The following is a 21,273-nucleotide window of genomic DNA, read 5'->3' as shown; positions in this document are numbered from 1 at the left end:
AACGTCACAAACCATTGTTGTGTCTAGTTCAGTTTTTATTTCAAACGGCTGAGATAATTCTTCCACTAACTTCACTTTACATACCACACTTTATGCTCGATAAAGTCTCTAATTATCTGTAAATTGTTTCTCTGTCTAAAGACTCAAATGCATTTTTGTTAATAATAAATAAAATAATTTTGTTATTATTATTATTATAACATTTTTCATTGCAATATTTATGATATTAAATCTTTAGATTGAAGTTTTATACATATCTGTTGAACAAGACTACAGGCAACGAATTAAATCTCTGTGGTTGAATGCATAGAATTAAAGATATGAATAGCAGTACATTTCTGAAGGCTTAACATCACGTTACAGTGATGTTCCACAATAATAGAGCAAAATATCATAATGTAGACAAAAGAATATCTGTGAAAGTAGTTCAGGCAGTAGTTTCTTTTAACATTACATTGCAAAATTTGTGAAAATGTTTCAGATATAGATTTACAGAAGCTGACTTGACGACTTGTCAGCTGCATTCTTTTCTTGTAACACTGTTTTCTAGCGCATCTTTCTCTTTATTCGGTTTGCGACACATACGTAATAAGTGATCTAAAAATGGTTCAAATGGCACTGAGCACTATGGGACTTAACATCTGAGGTCATCAGTCCCCTAGAACTTAGAACTACTTAAACCTAACTAACCTAAGGACGTCACACACATCCATGCCCGAGGCAGGATTCGAACCTGCGACCGTAGCGGTCGCTCGGTTCCAGACTGAAGCGCCTAGAACCGCTCGGCCACTCCGGCCGGCATAAGTGATCTAATACTTTGTTTCTCTCTGCGCATTTGCGAGCAGCACTGCAGCACTGATAGCTAATCGAAACCGATGGTCATAAGAAATTAACTTTATGTACGTGGTTAACACAGTTGAAACATTTGACGGTAATAACTTAACGGAAAGACGAATCTCAATAACACACACATGCAAAATTTTAATTTAATTTTAAATTAATTGCAATAGTTTCAGTCTCCCAGTTCTGATCAAGGTTTTCGAGAGGTTTCCCTTGCTTATGCCAGAACCAGAAGTCTCCTCCCATATATTCTCAGTTGGGATTTCCTCTGTCCCACTCTCAATCTGCTAGGACATTTGGCTGGAAAGAACCGCGACAGTCAAATGGACCCGCTCTACTACTTGGAGTAGAGAATGAAAACTGAGACAAAGGTCGGAAAAAACAATTTTTTGATCAACCCTTTTGTAGCTTCAGTGCATTCTCTTTCATAGTTTTTTTTTCGCAGTGATTCCTGATTTTTTTCTGATTACTGATTCAGGAGTTTCGTAATGAGTTTCTATATCGTTTTCTCGATCTCATTATTAGACAAGCTTGTTTGTAATTAAATGCCAGGATTTCCTTTATCGACCTTTGTCCATTCGATGTTATAATGCCATTTCCTCTGACGCAATTCCCTAATTTCTTTTCGATTTGTATTATCAAATATGATTTTTGGAATTTGTTTTACGAGTCCACTTAATTCAACTGACCGTCAGTATAACAACCGCCTTTACAATATTTATTTGTGAGAATTCAACTGGTTTCTCTAGAGCTCGCAACGTGGTTAGCTGCTTTACCGTATTCATCTTTCAGTCAATTAGTGGCGATCAAAATGTTTCCGGTTGTGGACGTTGTTGCAGCATATATGCAAAGGTAGCGCTATTTCGATGAGGGTATGTAAGTACCGACAAGTAGACAAGGGAAGATGGGCATTGGTGTCTTTTCGGTGTGCGTGCGGTAAATGTAGTAACATGAATTATGGCGACGTTATTACCAAACGCGTCCTAACATGATCCACGAGCTATTACTCTTTTCTTGGCTGCCGAAGGATAAACATCGGCAGATATCCATCGAGGAATGAGGACTGTGTATGGGTAGCATGTCTGTCGAAATCCACCGTTGTGGAATGGTGTAACAAGCGGTGCTGCTCTTTCATCATTACGCAAGTCACCATACCGCAAATGTCACAAAGCAGAAGTTACGCCAACTCAATTGGGAGACAACGGCGTCCCGACCCATAGACATGATATCTGCCTTGCGATTATCACGCCTCCGTTCCCTTAAAAAATGCCTTGAAGGTATGACGATTCCTGCCGGGCGAGGATGTGCGGCAAGCAATTACTGACTTCTTCGCGTAGAAAGCGGGTATCTTCAACCTGGTGAGTCAGTAGGATGATTGCCTCATTGCTCACGACGATTTTGCCTGATTGGCATACCGATTCTGGGGTGTACGAACTCCGAACAGATACTTTTTGTTCGCGCCTTGCACATTTCAGCTGACTGGGAACTGCAGTACTAATGATTATTGCCCCACAGCACCACTGAACTTGTTCCGTTCAGACCGAACGTGCTGAATTGCTAACCAGTTTGTTGCCGGATTATGAAACAGACATTCGCATATCGTGACTCTTCTGGAAACAGAACAACTTCTTTGCGGAGTGGGGCAGTGGACACGTTCGTAAAAATAAATAAATAAATAAATAAATAAAAATAAAAAAAGAAGAAGAAGACAGGATTCCATCTGAAACCGTAGCCGAATCATGGCACTGCAATGAATAGGTGTTTGAATGTTGTGCAGGGACAGTTGAATTTAATGAAACTAAACTTCTAATTGTTGTTGCTATAGGTCCCCTAACTCTGACTTTGCCGGCCGCGGGGGCCGAGCGGTTCTAGGCGCTCAGTCCGGAGCCGCGCGACTGCTACGGTCGCAGGTTCGAATCCTGCCTCGGGCATAGATGTGTGTGATGTCCTTAGGTTAGTTAGGTTTAAGTAGTTCTAAGTTCTAGGGGACTGATGACCATAGATGTTAAGTCCCATAGTGCTCAGAGCCATTTGAACCATTTAACTCTGACTTCAGAGCATATCTGCTCAAGCTAGAGAGGGTTCTTGGTTCACTTTATAGGAAGTACCAAAAAGTAGCTATTTGTGGTGACTTCAGTATTAATTTTATATGTGATTGTGTAAGAAAAAGGTTGCTTGAAGATCTCCTAGTCATATTATCTGATGCAGACTGTGTTTTTTTCCAACCAGGATGCAGGGGAACAGTAGCACAGTACTCTTCATTACTAGATGGGCATTTTGTTAGTAAAAGGGTGTAAAAGGGTGAATGGCCTTTCAGACCATGATTCACGTATTTGAACACTAAACGATTTTTGTACTCAAACAAATGTTATATATAATTACAAACTATGCAGGAAAGCTAATCCAACGACAATAGAGAGCTTTTTAAACCTCGTTAAGGAACAAGAGTGGCAGGAAATTCATAGTGCCGATAACATAGATGACAAATATAATGCATTCCTTAACACATTTATTATGTTCTTTGAAAGTTGCTTTCCATTACAACGTTCTAAACAGGATGCTAGCAGTAAAAGGCAGCCTGGATGGCTGACTAGCGGGATAAGGATATCATGTAGAACAAAGTGGAAATTACATCAAAATGTTTGAAGTTGTCACTATCAAGCTACAGTAGCCCATTACAAACAGTATTGTAAGATGCTTATAATGTTATTACGAAGGCAAAGAGCATGTGGTGCACAATAGGACAGCTAATTCACAGGATAAATTTAAAACCATATGGTCAGTTGTGAAGGAAGTGTCTGGTCAGCAGCACAATGTCGACGATATAAAGTCAGTTCGTAGTAAAAATATTTCTGTTACTGGTAAGTCAGATAAATGTAAAGTATTTAACAATGATTTTTCGAGCATTGCTGGTGAATTAAATAAAAACTTAGTTTCTACAGGGACTCATATAACTCCCTTGGCAAATACCTTTCCGAGATTGATGTCTGAAATACTCCTCCGTGATAGTGACAAGTGGGACACTGAGTCAACAATAATAATGAAATCGCTGAAGACTAAGGACTCTGAGGGATACGATGGAGTGCCTAGCACAATATTAAAGTACTGTGCTGCACATGTTAGCCCTGTACTTTGCCATATTTGTAATTTTTCCTCTAAGAATGGTCAGTTTCCTGAACGGTTAAAGTACTCAGTAATGAAGCCACTTCATAAAAAGGGAGAAAGGGATAATGTAGACAATTTTAGACATTAATTTTAATTTTAATAATCACCAGCCTCAGTTGCACCGTTTACCTAGAATTTGCCTAGGTTTCAGTCGGGATAACCCAACCTTCTTCAGAATAACAGTAACTACCGTTTGTCCATAGTGGATATCGTCAAGCTAAAACTACAAATCCATAAATGGTCGTCAGACTATAAAACTTATCTGGAACTGCCCTGACCCCACTTCGCGACCGCGATGCGGAAGCCACGAGTGCTGTGCTGGAACTCAAGTCAGACGATAATTTATGGATTTGTAGTTTTAGCTTGACGATGTCAACTATGGACAAACGGTAGTTACTATTATTCTGAAGAAGGTTGGGTTATCCCGACTGAAACCTAGGTAAATTGTAGGTGAACTGTGCAACTGAGGCTGTTGATTATTAAAATTAAAATTAATATTTATAAAGTTGCTGGCAGGGCCGCGAAATTTTGAAGATATTTAATTTTAGACATATTTCTATGCCATCAGTGTTTGCTAAAGCCATTGAAAGGTGGCGTATTTAAGGATAATTGACGGTTTTACTTCACATAATTTGCTATCAAATGTACAGTTCGGCTTTAGAAGTGGTTTAACAACTGCAAATGTTTCGTTCTTTTTCCTCTGTTAGGTACTGGATGGATTAAACAGAAGGTTTCGAACGCTAGGCATCTTTTCTGATTTAACTAAATCGTTTTATTGTGTTGATCACAAAATATTGCTCCAGAAGTTGGACCATTATATAGTAGTTCACGATTGGTTCACCTCTTACTTTAACAACAGACAGTAAAAGGTCATTATTCACAGTGTTGAGAATGGTTATGATATGGGGTCTGAGTGGGGCAAAGTCAAATGCGGGTGCCCCAAGGATCAGTGCTGGGGCCACTCCTGTTCCTTATTTATATAAATGAATGCCCTCTAGCATTAGAGGTAATTCTAAAATATTTCTGTTTGCTGATTACACTAGCTTGGTAGTAAAGGTTGTTGTGTACAACACTGGGTCTTTTTCAAATAGTACAGTTCATGACCTAAGTTCATGGCTTGTAGAAAATAAACTAATGCTAAATCACAAAAATGGCTCTGAGCACTATGGGACTCAACTGCTGAGGTCATTAGTCCCCTAGAACTTAGAACTAGTTAAACCTAACTAACCTAAGGACATCACACACATCCATGCCCGAGGCAGGATTCGAAACTGCGACCGTAGCGGTCTCGCGGTTCCAGACTGCAGCGCCAGAACCGCGCGGCCACTTCGGCCGGCGCTAAATCACAGCAAGATTCAGTTTTTACAGTTTTTGACACACAGTTCAACAAAACACGACGTTTTAACTTCGCAGAATGGACATATGATTAGTGAAACTGAACAGTTCAGATTTCTAGATGTTCAGATACACAGTAACCTGTCGTGGAAAGCCCGCGTTCAGGATCTTGTTCAAAGATTTGATTCTGTCATTTTTAATATTCCAGGGGAATCTTAAGTAAGTGATAGCTCGACACGAAAAGTAGTCCACTTTGCTTATTTTAATTCGATTACATTGTATGGTAATATGTTTTGGGGTAACTCTTTCCATTCTCAAAGGATATTTTTGGTTGAGAAATGGACAGTTCGGGCAATAAGTTGTGTAAGTTCGCGAAACTCTTGTCGACCCCTGTTCACTAGTCTGGTTATTCTGACATTGGCCTCTCGATATATGTATATTCTTTACTGTCATTTCTTGTTAACAGTATCAACTTATTCCCAAGAATTAGTAGCTTTCACTCAGTTAATACTAGGCAAAAATCCAATCTGCATTTGGATCGCACTTCTTTGCCTCTTGCGCAGAAAGGTGTGCAGTATATTGCTGCATCCATTTGCAATAAACAACCACAAGAATTCAAAAATCTCAGCAGTAATCCACGCGCTTTCAAATCGAAACTGAAGAGATTCCTCATGGGTCACTCCTTCTGTTCTGGTTGGAGTTCCTTCAAAAATTAAGCTGATTCCTATGTTATATTGTTGACTGCGTTTACTTAAACTTATGGCTTATGTTTTTTGGGTTCATAAACATTTTATTTTATGTTTTATTACTTTTATTTGTAATTTCATGTACTGACGGGGTTCCATGATCTTGGAGATTTGCTCCCTAAGTTGGTCCTACGGAACTAGACGTGTGAAATAAATAAATAAAAAAACTGCGTAACAATGAACATGGTTTCTAAAGTCACCGATACCGCGATTCCTAGACTGCTCTGCTCGATTGATTAAGTACGGAAGGCAGTAGACAGCGGATCTTAGGTTCATGCCATGTTCGTAACCTTCCAGAAGGCCTCAATTACAATTCTGTAACATCGCATAATAGACAAAATAACTAGAGGCGGAATATCCGCACACCTGTGCGATTCGACTTAAGACTAGAGCGAGATCTACTTCTCTAATGACTTCATTGCCGATGGGCAGTTGATCCTAATTTCCTTTCCTTTCTTCGATGGGAGGAGGCGCTAGTAGAAAAGGTTGAGTCAAACGTACCTCGCAGTACTTGTGGATAGGTACAATAGGCGTGGACTAATATCGATATATCGGGAATATCGACATTTTGGCGAAATGGTATCAATATTTATAAATGGTTATTATACTGTCGATATATTGACACCATTTCTGGTAATTTCCCGATATAAGGGCACTTATAATATTATTTTCTACATCATTTTACTGGGTATCAAATGAAAGTAATCACTTTTTTTCACACCTCCTGTAACACAAAGTTAATAAAAGGAAATCGAACCGTCACGCGGTCGAACTTTCTTGAGCTTTGAACGGGGTTCAATCTCTCTTGTCAATTCAAATGGAACATATACCGTCCGAACAGGCGTTGAAGGCTCAAAATTACCAACCGGCCACCGTGTTATCCTCAGTCCTTGGGCGTCACCGGATGCGGATACGGAGGGGCATGTGGTCAGCACATCGTTCTCCCAGCCGTTGTCAGTTTTCGTAACCGGTGCCACTACTTCTCAACAAGTATCTTCTCAACTCTCGTCACAATTACTGAGTGCACCCCTCTTTCCAGCAGCATTAGGCAGACTCGGATGGTGACCCATCCAGGTGCTAGCCAAGCCCAACACAGCTTAACTTCGATGATCTAACGGGCTCGGGTTAAATCGCAGTTCAGATATTAGAGAAACTCTGGGCAAAAGGGCAGGTATGGTGGTGCTAGAGAGAAGATGGACGGAAAGTGAGAATGGGAGCGCGACCGCATAGTGAGTGCTTCCTCTCGTTGATAAGAGCGGAGCCTCCGTATGTGGTTTCCTGTGTTGTCGATTACGTCTTGCTAAGCTGAGTGTTCGTAGTGTCGGAGTGTATACAAGTGGCGCCTGTTAAACTCAACTCAGCTCCGCGAGTGGGTAGCACTTTCAACAAACCAGTTAGTGTTTACTTCCCACTGAAGGAAACGTCTGGAGACAGCTTGTGGAACAAATTATTAGCAAAAAATGGTACAAATGGCTCTGAGCACTATGGGACTTAACTTCTGAGGTCATCAGTCCCCTAGAACTTAGAACTACTTAAGCCTAACTAATCTAAGGACATCACACACATCCATGCCCAAGGCAGGATTCGAACCTGCGACCGTAGCGGTCGCGCCGTTCCAGACTGTAGCACCTAGAACCACTCGGCCACTCCGGCGGGCTGTTTTCTTAAAAATTATTGTAAACTTCACCTAAATGAATTCTAAAATCGACAAAAGCTTTGAAAGTTTTGAACGTGATCTTTTAATTAGTATATGTGAAGGGCTTATTCCAATTGTGGTACAAGTCCATTTTTGTTCATTTTAAGATACAGAGTCCTACAGTTAAATGAGTAGTGAAAAATCTGCAGTTGAGATACATGAAATATTCAAGCATATGGCTTCTTGCTACTGATGAACCTTTCTTTCTGTTGTTTGGATCATTAATGTCAGAAGCACTATAATCATAAAAGTGGAGGTAATGGACTTGTACCACTATCGAAATAAGCTGTTCATGGAAGAGTCAGTGTCCCGACTGACTCACTCACTGAACCATCGTCGCCAAGGACAGAAACATGAAATTTGCATGGGGTGTTAATCTTATAATGTAGACGTCATTTAAAAAGGATTTTTCAAAACTGCATCCCTAAAGGGGTGAAACCGGGGTTGAAAGACTTTATGAAAATTTGGCATCTCGGATGGAAATACAAAAATACGTATTTCAGTATTTTTGGCAATTAAACGCCTATAGGGGTGAAATATGGGATGAGAGTCTAAATGACGAAGTATAAAACCGGAAAGTGTGAGAACGTGTTGATGTTATACAGCTGGCATAGTTTAAGAAGTGATTTTTCGAAATTCAAGGGGTGAAATAGGGGATGAAAGATTTTTTCAAACATATCGCTGTTAAGGCAATTTTGAACACAGAACTACGAAAATTAGTATTTCACTTCTTCGTCAAAAATTAAAACTTACGTGCTTCAGTGTATTTGGAAATTCAACTCCTAATCAGATGAGATGAGGGATGAAATGTTTAATAAAATCAATGACTTTTGTATTTTTCTTTTCGATAAGAAATAAAAAAAATATGTGTTTCAACGCTTTTCTAAATTCAGCTTCGAAGAGGGTGGAACAGCGACTGAAAGTTATTACGGAATTATTTCATTATGAAAGCATTTATTTCATCATCTTAGGGGTTGAAATTCCAAAAACACTGAAACACATGTTTTCTTTATTTCTAACTGAGAAGTCAAATACTCATTTTCATAAATTCAGCTTCAAAATGTTTTCATAGTAAGTCAGTTCCATAAAAAGTTTCATCCCCTATTTCACCATCTTACAAGCTGAATTTCCTAAAACACTGAAATATTATTTTATTTCTAACCAAGAAACCAAATACGAATTATCACAGATTTAGATCTATAAATACTGTTGTAATGAAATATTTTCATAGCACTCTTCATCCCCTATTTCATACCGTTAGTGACTGATTTTCTAAAGACACTGAAACGTGATTTTTTTATTTCTGTGAGGTCAAAAACAAGTTCCCATGGATTTAGCTTTATCTGTAGCAGTTCTTTAATAATGACAGTTTTTCTAAAAAAAGCTTTGATAACCTATTTCACACAGCCCCTTAGGGGTTCAATTTCCAAAAATGCTGAAACACATTTGTTTGTTTACAATCGAGAAATCGAATCAATTTTCGGAGTTCTAGGTGCCAGTATCGCTTTTTGCACAGTTTGTAGATTTGCACATGAGCAACTTAAAAATTCGTACTTGTTTGTTGATTAGAAATAAAATAATGTTTCAGTGTTTTAGGAAATACAGCTTGTAAGGGGGTGAAATAGGGGATGAAAGTTTTTATGGAACTGACTGATTATGAAAACATTTTGAAGCTAAATTTATGAAATTAAAGAAAAAATCTGTGCAGACCACACAGTCTATGCGAGCGAAGCAGTGGGCGTTAAACCAATCTACTGAAAAGTTATTAAAATATTTTGAGATTTGGTTTTGTTGCATGGTATTGCGTAAATAACTGTCACAGTTTTGCAAGTAAAAGATTATAGTCCAATAGATCACAGTAACTGTGATTTGAAATTACCAGCCAGATTATTTAGTAAAAGAAAGAAGTTCTTATTGAAACAGTACATAGTATTTCTTGTTCGAGAACCTCTTCTTCTCCACAAGCTTGGAACCAACCGGTTGGTTCAAAATTAAATAGCAGTTGTCTGAGTAAAACTGTGTGGAATAATTTAAACTGTGACATTTTCTCAGGTACAGACCATAAATATTAAGTATTTCAAGTATCTCATTAATAAATGACACCTCAACACAAATATACGCACTTAATTATTTCATTTAATTTACTTTAACTTCTTGACAGTCTAGATATTTCACTTGCATTATTCACTTTTCTCTCAACTTATCTAAACGATGAAGAGCTCATTTGATTTCGACGTATTTCAAATCGTCCAATCGGTGGATCTCCTGTCTATCGAAACCCATCTACTCGGGTAGCCCATACTACTCTAAAGAAAGTCACGCGTCTTCACCTGTTCAGTTTAGTTGTTTAATCAAATCCATATAGTGTGGAGCGTGTGAATCGTTAGCTCGCAGTCGATGAAGTAATATACTGCATCGTCTGTTGATTTTTTACGGAATGATGAGAGTTGGTAAGCTAATTAGTGAGGCATGAAACCTAAAGGTGATATGTAGATACACTTTATAACAATAGTGTTTTCCTCCACTCAAATTTCTCCCTTTGTTCTGGTTGTCACCCGCCACACATAATAACGCATGCACGTACACAACAAACGCATATCAGAACGCATACAGACATTATAACGCAAACAAACTTCGACCGAAAAATACACTGCGTTAATTGACAACACTGTAAATAGTATACACACATAACCAACCAAAGTTTTTTAAGCAAAAAAAGTGAAATACGTAGGCAAAATGTACTACCAAATGCCAAAAATCGGAAGTACTGGTGTACAAAAAACACGGAGCACATATGTGAGAACAGGATGCCAAATATTTATAACAATCTCAGAAACGACTTCCTTACACTTAATTCTATACTCGATGTTAACAAATTTCTCTTCTCCAGAAACGCTTTCTTGCCATTGCCAGTCTACATTTTATATCCTCTCTACTTCGACCATCATCAGTTATTTTTGCTCCCCAAATAGCAAAACTCATTTACTACTTTAAGCATCTCAGTTCCTAATCTAATACCCTCAGCATCACCCGATTTAATTCGACTACATTCCATTATCCTCGTTTTGCTTTTGTTGATGTTCATCTTATATCCTCCTTTCAAGACACTGTCCAATCCGTTCAGCTGCTCTTCCAGGTCCTTTGCTGTCTCTGACAGAATCACAGTGTCAGGGGCGAACCTCAAATTTTTTATTTCTTCTCCATGGATAAAAAGGATAGGATAGGATACGCGAATGGTGTGAAAACAAACAAGCTCTTATTTAATCGTACAGACGGACATAACCGAGATTATTTATTTATTTTATGGTCTACAATGGACCACTTTAGTCAGTATTATGAACTAGGTTTTTCTATTTTGATGACCCAATATTCTTTCATTCTTTCAGATCGTGTCCTTCCCTCCTCATCCCATTCCTAGTCTTCCCATTCCTAGTCTGAATTTTTCTTTTGTTTCCTTTACTGCTTGCTCAATATACAGCTTGTATAACATCGGGGATGGGCTACAGCCCTGTCTCACTCCCTTCCCAACCACTGCTTCCCTTTCATGCCTCTCGACTCTTATAACTGTCATCTGATTCCTGTACAAATTGTAAATAGCCTTTCGCTCCCTGTATTTTACCCCTGCCGCCTTCAGAATTTGAAAGAAAGTATTCCAGTCATCATTGTCAAAAGCTTTCTCTAAGTCTGCAAATGCTAGAAACGTTGGTTTGCCTTTCCTTAAACGTAGTATAATAATGGTAATAAAAACACCTTTATTACAGGCATACGACAAACATGTATTACAAGGCATTAAGTATGCTTCGCAAATAAAAAGGATAGGATACACGAATGGTGTGAAAACAAACAAGCTCTTATTTAATCGTACAGACGGACATAACCGAGATTATTTATTTATTTTATGGTCTACAATGGACCACTTTAGTCAGTATTATGAACTAGGTTTTTCTATTTTGATGTCCCAATTTTCTTTCATTCTTTCAGATCGCGTCCTTCCCTCCTCATCCGCAATCAGTCTTCCCATTCTCTATTCGTAAATTTTTATTGGTAGTGTGATATGTTTGTCCTGAAGTATCGGGAGCCCGTCTGTCTTGCCTTTCAAATCCTCAATCGTAATCTCCTTGATCTCTGCGATCCATCTAATGCCGATCTTAGTATTCTATAAATTCTCAATTATTCTCCTGTGAATTCTATTTTCTGTTGTCCTCATCAAATGTCCTAGGAAAGAGTTCTGTTTCAGTTTCACTGTACTTGTCTCTGGTTCTATTTCTTTATAAACTGTTTCATCTCAAGCTATTCTCCGAACTACTTCTTTTTGGTATTTTTTATTTATACATGTTCTGACTATCCTTCTTTCTGTTTTGAGTAATCTGTCTATTGTTACAGCGTTGGTTGTTTTAAATATCGTTTCGCTAGCATATGTTATTTACGGCTGTGTGACTGTTTTGTAGTGTGTGTTCTGTGGCTATTCAGAGGCATTTTTCGTAATATGTGTTCTTGGTAACAGGATGTGTTTTAATCAATTTGTTTATTCTAGTTTACTATGATGGTTTCTCATTAAGGTTGTTGAATTTAAGCTTTTCAACAAGTTTTATGTCGTGCTCCCCAATTCAAATTTTGTTTGCCAGCTGCTCTTCCGTTAGCATTATTTCAGTTTTCTCAAAAGATATTTTAAGGCGAATACTCTGGACTATTTTCTGTAATGATTGTATTTGTTGTTTTGTTTCCTGAATGCTGTTGGCGATAAGAGCGAGGTCATCAGCAAATCATAAACAATTCAACTTTATGTCGTCTTTTTGTGTTCTAATCTTAATGTTGTTTGAGTTGTATTTCTACCATTCCCTCATTATGTATTCAAGGACACAACTGAAAAGAAGCGGTGACAGACCATCTCCGTGCCTTAAACCAGGTTTTACCAAGAATGATTCAGAAAGTTCTCCTCTGAACTTAATTTTCGTCTTTGTATTTGTTAAGTTAAGCTCTATCAGTTTAATTAATTTTCGGTGGAGTCTGAAATGTCTCAAAATTTTTAGGAGTGAGGGTCTATGGACAGAATCACATGCTTTCTAAAAATTTATAACTGTAATTGAGAGAGTGTTGTTTCGTTTGCGGTAATAACCCATGATTAATTTCAGAGTAATTATTTGTTTGGCACAGCTTCTCCAAGGTCTGAAACGTCTTTGATATTTTCTCAGTTCCTTATCCAGTTGTTCTTTGATTCAATTGCGCAAAATCTTGGGAAAAATCTTGTAGGTACAGTTCAAGAGGGAGATTCCTCTATAGTTGTCCGAATCATTTTTGTCTCATTTCTTATAAAGTGAGTTAATTATAGCTGTTCCATTATCCTGGGAATCCTTCTGTTGCCCAAGATAATACCAAAAATAATAATAATAGCAATAATAAAGAAGTGAAAAGGAACGACAGAAAAGATAAAAATGACAATATTCAATGTTATTTGCATCCATTATCGTAATTCATCGTTAGTTATATCTGATTTGCTCTCCTGCCTCCATAATTAGATAAACTATAATGGCTACGTGGAACATAAACAGCGTTTTCTGTTCATTAAATATTAAATTTTCCGTGTAAAGTTACATTTTGTTGTTTCTTTCATATTTCGATGCAGCTAATAACGCCGAAGATCAATAAATAGACAGATATCAGTTAAATCTCACTGTTTTAAATACATTCGTCAATATTTTATTAGGTAGAGGTACTATTTCGCTGTTTAAAGTAGTGGCGAAGCTATTTTCCTTCACTTTCTAACATTCATTAACCAAGAGAGCAACATGTACCTATCCCATTTCTCTTCAGTTCTTCATACATATTATTCTTATAGAACTTCTCTAAATGTACTACAAACTGTGGTCACTAAAGAAGATGTTAATCATTATCTTGCAACACAATGTATTATGGAATTTTGCAAGTATCTGAAGGGCTAAATGTGAAGGATTTATATTCAGTTTTTTAAATCATTTGCGGCTATACTGAGTTTGTAATATGTCACTAAAGCTCCTGTGATCGACACGAAGTTATAACCGATTCTTCCATCCTCGCCTGAGTATGGCCTGCAGAATGACAGTACAAGCACGCGAAAAATAATCTCGAAACGTTATAAAGAAAAAGGAGTCTGGAACATTGATGTTTCCAATATTATATATTATGATAATCACCTGGTTTCTCCTTTAATGGCAATATCAGATTTTTACAAACGTATTTGCTTTTAATCTACTGATTGCGCTGTCCAGGTTTACTGAACGGGTTCCAGTTTGGCTCTATGAACACCAGTCGGTGATGGAAGACCTGTCACTTACACAATAACGTGTCCGGCAATACTGAATGCGTTGCGGACCCCAGTGCGCTCTTCAGAGCTGTGTGGGTAGACAGGAGAAGTCAGACATGAGAGTCAGTACTCACAGGATAAGCAGGTGCGGCAGCTCAGGAAACGCCCCCACAGGCACCGACGTCAGCAGGTTGCTACCCAGGTTCCTGTAAACACACACACGTTGTCACTAAGCAAACACCGACTCAACACATATAACACGCTAGAGCAGTCTGAGATGTTTATACCAAGAGACAATTCATCACGTTCAGATGGTGGTATCGTCAGATAGTTTTTCAACAAAGCCTTTATCAGAGCGTTATTTTGTCTTTGAAAGCCACTGAATTTGTTCAATTTCTCGAAACACATTTGTACGGTAATTAGGTGGGAGTACATTAATGTACACCTTTTTCTTAATTTGTCAAAATACTTCGTGACTTGTTCCACATTCCTGAAGATTGTCCTTCACGATAGTACCCATACCACACGATGAACGAATGAATTAAAATCTAATTCATGTAATTTAAGTGATACACTAGAAGTTAGTTCTCATTCTATTAAAATTATGATTTTGCCCTCCAATAAAGCATTAAAATAACGAAAGTTATCTTAGCTGAAAAAAGAATTTGTGCAAGTTAGTATGAGCCGAAATGACCTTTTCGGCAAGTTGTTGTTGTTGTTGTTGTTGTTGTTGTTGTTGTGATTGCTCTTCCTACAATCAGAAGACTGGTTTGATGAAGCTCTCCATGCTACTCTATCCTGTGCTAAGCCTCTTCATCAAATAACAACTGCACCTTACATCCTTCTGGGTCTGCTTACTATACGATTTTTACCCGACACTTCCGTCCAGTATTAAATTGGTGATCTCTAGATGTCTCAGAATGTGTCGTATCAACCGATACCTTCTGCCAATCAGGTTGTGCCACAAATATCTTTTCCCCGAAATGCTTTTCCGTACCTCCTCATTAGTTACGTGATCTACTCGCCTATCTTCAGCATTCCTCTATAGCATCATATTTCGAAAACTTCTATTTTCTTCTTGCCTAGACTATTTACAGTCCACATTTCACTTCCGTACAGGGATACACTCCATACTAATACTTTCACAAAAGACTTTCTAACACTTAAATCTATATTCAGTGTTAACAAAACTCTCTTCATCAGAAATGCTTTTATTGCTGTTGCCAGTCATTTTATATATTCTCTACTTCGCCCGTTATCAGTTATTTTGCTGCCCAAATAACAAAACTCATCTACGACTATGTGTCTCGTTTTCTAATCTGATTCCCTCAGCGTCACCTGATTTAACTGAGCTTCATTCCATTATCCTTGTTTTGGTTTTGTTGATGTCCATTTTATACCCTCCTTTCAAGACACTCTCAATTCCGTTCAAAAATGCTCCTCCAAAACTAAAAGCTGCTTCTGACATAATTACAATGTGATCAGCAAATCTGAAAGTTTTAATTTCTTCTCCCTGAACTTTAATTCGTACTCTAAATTTTTCTTTGGTTTCCTTTACTGCTTGCTCGAAGTACGGATATAATAACGTCGGGGCTACAACACTGTCTCCCTCCCTTCTCAATCACTGCTTCCCCATCACGGCCCCTTGACTTTTATAACTGCCGCCTGGTTTGTGTACAAGCTGTGAACAGCCTTACACGCTGTGTATTTTACCCCTGCTCCTTCAGAATGTCAAAGAGAGTATTCCATCTAACATTGTCAAAAGCTTTCTGTACGTCTACAAAGACCTATTTTCTCACAGAAGTGGTAGGGTCAGTATTTCCTCGCGTGTTCCTACGTGTCTACGGAATACGAGGTCAGCTTCCACTAGTTTTTCAGTTATCTTATAAAGAATTCGTGTTAGTATTTTGCAACCATTACTTACTAAACCGTTAGTTCGGTAATCTTCACACCTGTCAGCACCTGCTTCCTAATTAGAATTATTACATTCTTCTTGAAGTCTGAGGGTATTTCGCCTATCTCATACATGCACACCAAGTGTAAGAGTTTTGTCATGACTGTCTCTCCCAAGGCTAGTAGTTGTTCCGACGGAATGTCGTCTACTCCCGGGGCCTTGTTTCGACTTAGATATTTTAGTGATGTGTGAAATTCTTCTCGCAGTATCATATCTCATTTTCATTTACGTCCTTCCTCATTTCTATAATATTGCCTTCATCTCCCCTCTACAGATCGTCTACACACTCCTCCAAACTTTTAGCTTTCCTTTTTTTCCTTAGGACTGGTTTTCCAACTGAGCTCTTGATATTTATTCAACTCCCTCTTTTTTCTCCAAAGCCCTGTTTAACTTTCATGTAGGCCTTATCTAACTCGTCCATAGTGATATGTGCTTTTAAACCCTTACATTTATTCTCTAGCCCTTACTGCATAGCCATTTTGTACTTCCTATCAGTATCATTTTTTAGACGTCTTATTAATTTTTTCATCATATTAAGAATTAAGAATGTCTTTATTTAGTGAACAATGAAGTAGTTATTTGCGGAGAATAAAACAGAGAAAGAAGGGAAGTTGTTGGTGAATGTCTTAATTTCAACATATGGGAAATTATATTTTCGAGTACTGTTTGTACTCGTGACGTAACTAGCCGTAAAATTAGGCGTCAGAAAACACTAAACCTTCGGACAAGTTTTAACTGTGATAGGAAATGAGCATGCTGAAGAGGACCATTATGGTTGCTACTAACATAAATCTTAGTTGTAAGCTATTGATTTTATGTAAATACAGGAGTAGAGAATTATTACAGAAAAGAATGTGATATTTTTATTTCGTTACTATACAGGATGTTTTAAAAACACTTTTACGAACATTGGGAGCAGGTTCCTTACTTAAAAAACTGAACAACTATCATATGAACATATGTCCGAAAAGCCTCCGTTTTCGAGTTACTAATGAAAGTTGACATTCAACGGCTTTCCACGTACATTCAACCAGCGTCACTTATCTATGTACACGCTCGACTCAATGAATCGTAGATGGCGTCTTGCTGCCAGGGAGACTTGTTTACATTCGTTATTCATCTCTCTTCAATGTTTCAATTATGTACATGTACTATAGATGGTAAGTTAACTGAAAGTACACCGTACAAACACTGCAGGATACACATTTCGTGAGCTGGCAGACACGATTTTTATGTACGGCCGCGCGAATAGTAATGGAAACGAGGCTGCACGGCTTCATCAGATGGCGTTTCCAGACCGAAGACAGGCGAGTCATCCAACCTTTGGTGATGTGTATCGTCACGTTGCCGAGACACGGTCCGAAGTACGGCAGATTACTGACTAAGTAAGACCACGTGCTGCTCGTACGCCTGGCCAGGGAAGAACTCGATTTACGGACTATCGAAGATATCAGCACAAGACAAGTGGCCCTTGGCATGTGGTAAATCCTCAACTTCAGCATGGAGGATACTTCACGAACAGCTCATGTATCCGTGTTATCTTCAACGTGTACACGGCCTCAGGCCCGCCAATCATCCAACACTGGAGAACTTTTGATGATTATTTGTTGCACAACCCGCCAATCCGTTATTTGTCTCTTCAGTCTGTGCAGAAGACCAACCGGATGCAGAAACTCTTCATGGACGTGCTATGGAAGCCTGCTAAACTATTCGAAAGCGCCAGGGAGTATTTGAAAGGGCGCGACAGTCCATGATTTGATGAGTACAAGCTTGTTTTTAAGACAGGAGGAGGACATCTCGAGCATTTATTATGATTTTACGTGATCCAATCATGTAAACTGTGAAGTTTCATTATTAACTTGAAAACGTAGGATTTTCAGACGAAGAACTTATTTTCTGGGTTTGGTGTAAGGAGCCTGACAGTATAGTCGCTAAAAGTAATTTTGAAAAACCCTGTAAATGGTCAATTTCACTATTACACGAACATTACAAACTAAATATAAGAAATGTCTCTGTGTATTAATGAAATGTTACCTGAAACGTTTAAAAACAATTTTGTAAAATTTGCACAGTACATACATTTGCAATGTCAGCGACTTTGTGTTCTGTCGAGTCACTGAAACTATGTGAGTGGTTCGAATATAGACGGTCTTTGACAGCAGCAGGCAATAAGGAAAAAGTTCTGCAGCTGCGAGTGAGTAGAATGCAAGTGTGAGTAGCTCTGATGGAATAGCTCAGTGCCCAGAGAAGGTCACTAGTTTAATTCCCGGCACTGTCAGGGATTTTCCCATGGTGGTAGGACGGAAATGGTGTGCACTCAGCCTCGTGATGCCAAGTGAGTGCGGCTTGACTGAGAAGTAGCGCCTCGGAGGTCTCGGAACCAGACGACGGCCAGGAAACTGGTGCCTTGACTCCATGTCCCACTATAAAGCATTCGCGTGACATCATTGGCAGAGGATGACACGGCGACCGGTCGGTATTAAATTTGCCGACGAGGCCAGTAGACGGAACTTTAGCTTTTAATTGTTTGACCACCGCAGGAATAAGGAATATTTGCATCTAGAGAAGAGGTATTATAATTTGGGTGCTTGGAACAAGGTTAGCACCGAGGTGCTACCTCGATCCTGTAACATCGAATCCTGTAAGATCGAACCACTTCAGAGTTTCAGCTTTGAAAAAGGTTTGTCACTGTTTCTAGCGATTTGGATAGTATGATTATAGTCTGGTAATCACCAGTGTCCCGTCATGTCACATTGTCCTATATTCCGAGTCTCATATTATAAACGCAAAATTTGATTATCATTAACAACAATACGTTTTCCAGAAAGTAAAACTAAATTTTTTCTAGCTTTGAAATTAGATACTATTCCTAATGAAATAAAGTCATTAATCAAAATTTGGGCAATGAGAGCTACTGACATCTGCAGTTAATATTTATAAGAATTTTTGAAAACGTTGAATAGCGAAAATCACACTAAATTTTTCTTCTTATTTGATTTTGGGCACTTTTCTGTATAGTTGTCTTGGCTGTCTCGTTCCTGCGTTGCTATAGCGTTCTGCAGTTGCTTGGCGGTGATTAACGTTTAGCCGGCCGCTGTGGCAGAGCGTTTCTAGGCGCTTCAGTCTGGAACCGCTCGACCGCTACGGTCGCAAGCTTGAATCCTGCTTCGGGAATGGATGTGTGCGATGTCCTTAGGTTAGTTAGGTTTAAGCAGTTCTAAGTTCTAGGGGACTTACGACCTCAGATGTTAAGTCCCATAGTGCTCAGAGCCATTTGAACCATTTTTTTGACTAACGTTTGAATGAAGTTATACTGAGACCGAATTTTAAGTATTTGGAAGAAACTGACGATCAAAATTCTTATTGAGGATACGTCATCATCACCGCAACACATACTGAAGTAATTCATTCACTTTTCGTTTAGGTTGTCATTACTCAAAACAATTTGAAAGTTGTGAGTATGCAATTTTACTTAATAAACATTTTTTTGATCTCCGAATACGAATAGTTACTCGTGTACACGTAATGAATGACGTCATCAGTACAAGCGTAACTGACTTTGAAGTGAATTTAATTCTAATTACAACTTATTGGTGTCAGAAATAGACCGTCTCCTTTCGGACAGGTGACTGAATTATTTAATCAGGACTGGACTTTCACGAATGCACAAATTTTAATTAATGATAAATTTGACGAATCAATCTAAATTGACTTTATAATTACATTTATTTGAACTCAGTTTTTATTAAGACAGTTTATTGAGTTGCAATATCATTTCGGTCAGTTTTCTTTGGAGTCGCTGTTTTCCCAAAAAATTCGGCACACGGAACTACGATCAGGTATTTCATATGCTGGGCGAAGTGGGGAGGATAGAGTGTAATTTACGAGGGGCATCGAGAAAGTAAGTTTCCCTACTTTTTTAAAACAAAAACGAGACAGTTACATGAAAAATGTTATTGACAACAGGTACAGCAACGTTTGAGTTATTTTTCGGCATAGCCACCAAAAGAATTGAGACACTTGTTTCGTGAGATCAACTTTTGCTGCTACCTGTGAATGGAGCCAGCGTGTGACAGTCGTCTCCAGCTCTTCGTCGCCATACAAACGCTGGCCGGCAGACAGGAATTTACTTAGAGGCAAGAAAAGATAGAAATCGCTGGGAGCTAGATATGGATGATCAAATACCACACAGCCGAATTTCTGCAAAACAGTTGCTGTGCGCCGGGCTGCATGGGGACGAGCTTTGTCATGGAGCAGCACAACACCTGCAGTAAGCATTACACGCCTATTGTTCTGAATGACACGTCACCGTTTCCGTCACAGTTCAGCGTTCACTGTTTCACCTCTGGGCAGGAAGTCAATGATCAAAATGCCCTTCCTGCATCAGAACAATATGCATATCACTTTCTGCACCGACACAGTCTGTTTGGATCAGCTGTGACGTCAAGTGAGAAATCCACGTCTCATCACCTGTGGCTATCCTGCCGAGGAACTCTTCGTCGTCTACATGATACCGCTGCGGAAATGCCAGTACTGCTCCAAAGCGTTTCGTTTCGTGCTCAGGTGTCAGGCTTTTCGGCACCCACTTGGTTCACAATTTCTGGAACAGCAGGTGCTTAGTGACAATTTCATGCAATTAATAACTCGATATCTGCGGATAATGGCTGCTCAGCTCAGTAATCGTGAAATGACGGTTCTGGAGGATGCGCTTCGCACCAGCTCAATCAGGTGAACATTGATGAGGGACGGTAGCCCAATGCGCTCTCCCTCACGGACGCTTTGACGACCTTCGGAAAAAAGTCTACACCAGCGACGCATTATCTGTTTACTCATGATGTTCTTCCCGCCTGAGAGAGCTGACGATGGATTTCGATGGGGGCTATGTTTTGTGCAGCAAACTTACTTTCTGGATGCGCTACCTACGAAACTGTCGTTCGACCATACCTTAATACTGCTCATGAGTCTGCGACCAGTGTAAAATAGGATTAATGGAGAAAACAGATAATACCCAAAGAAGAACAAGGAATCTCTTCACAGGTTCACTTGGAAAGCGTGACGGAGACGCTCGTCGAAGCCCAGTGGCAGAAGCTGCAAGAGAGGCGCTATGCACCACGGTGTGGTTACGGAAGAAATTTAGTGAGCGTACGTTTAGAAAAGACTCAACCTTTATATACACCACGAAGATGACGTGCTACAGTCGCAAAATTTAGCCGAGAGGAAGAAGATGCTGCGATATGCAAATGATTAGCTTCTCAGA

At 39.0% G+C, this 21,273-nt stretch overlaps 1 protein-coding gene across 1 annotated transcript in view; it reads right to left on the bottom strand.

The window, feature by feature from the left end:
* LOC126199490 (lutropin-choriogonadotropic hormone receptor-like) overlaps nt 1–21,273 on the bottom strand; it is an 877,483-nt gene that overhangs the window by 456,016 nt on the left and 400,194 nt on the right. Inside the window, exon 4 of the mRNA XM_049936411.1 lies at nt 14,197–14,268. Within this exon, the coding sequence (XP_049792368.1) occupies nt 14,197–14,268 (72 nt within the window). The remainder of the gene's footprint in view (nt 1–14,196; nt 14,269–21,273) is intronic.

This window comes from Schistocerca nitens, chromosome 8, assembly GCF_023898315.1.
Source record: "Schistocerca nitens isolate TAMUIC-IGC-003100 chromosome 8, iqSchNite1.1, whole genome shotgun sequence".
Classification (NCBI taxonomy): domain Eukaryota; kingdom Metazoa; phylum Arthropoda; class Insecta; order Orthoptera; family Acrididae; genus Schistocerca; species Schistocerca nitens.
The sequence above is the reverse complement of the archived record's forward strand: the minus strand, read 5'-3'. Positions and strand labels throughout refer to the sequence as shown.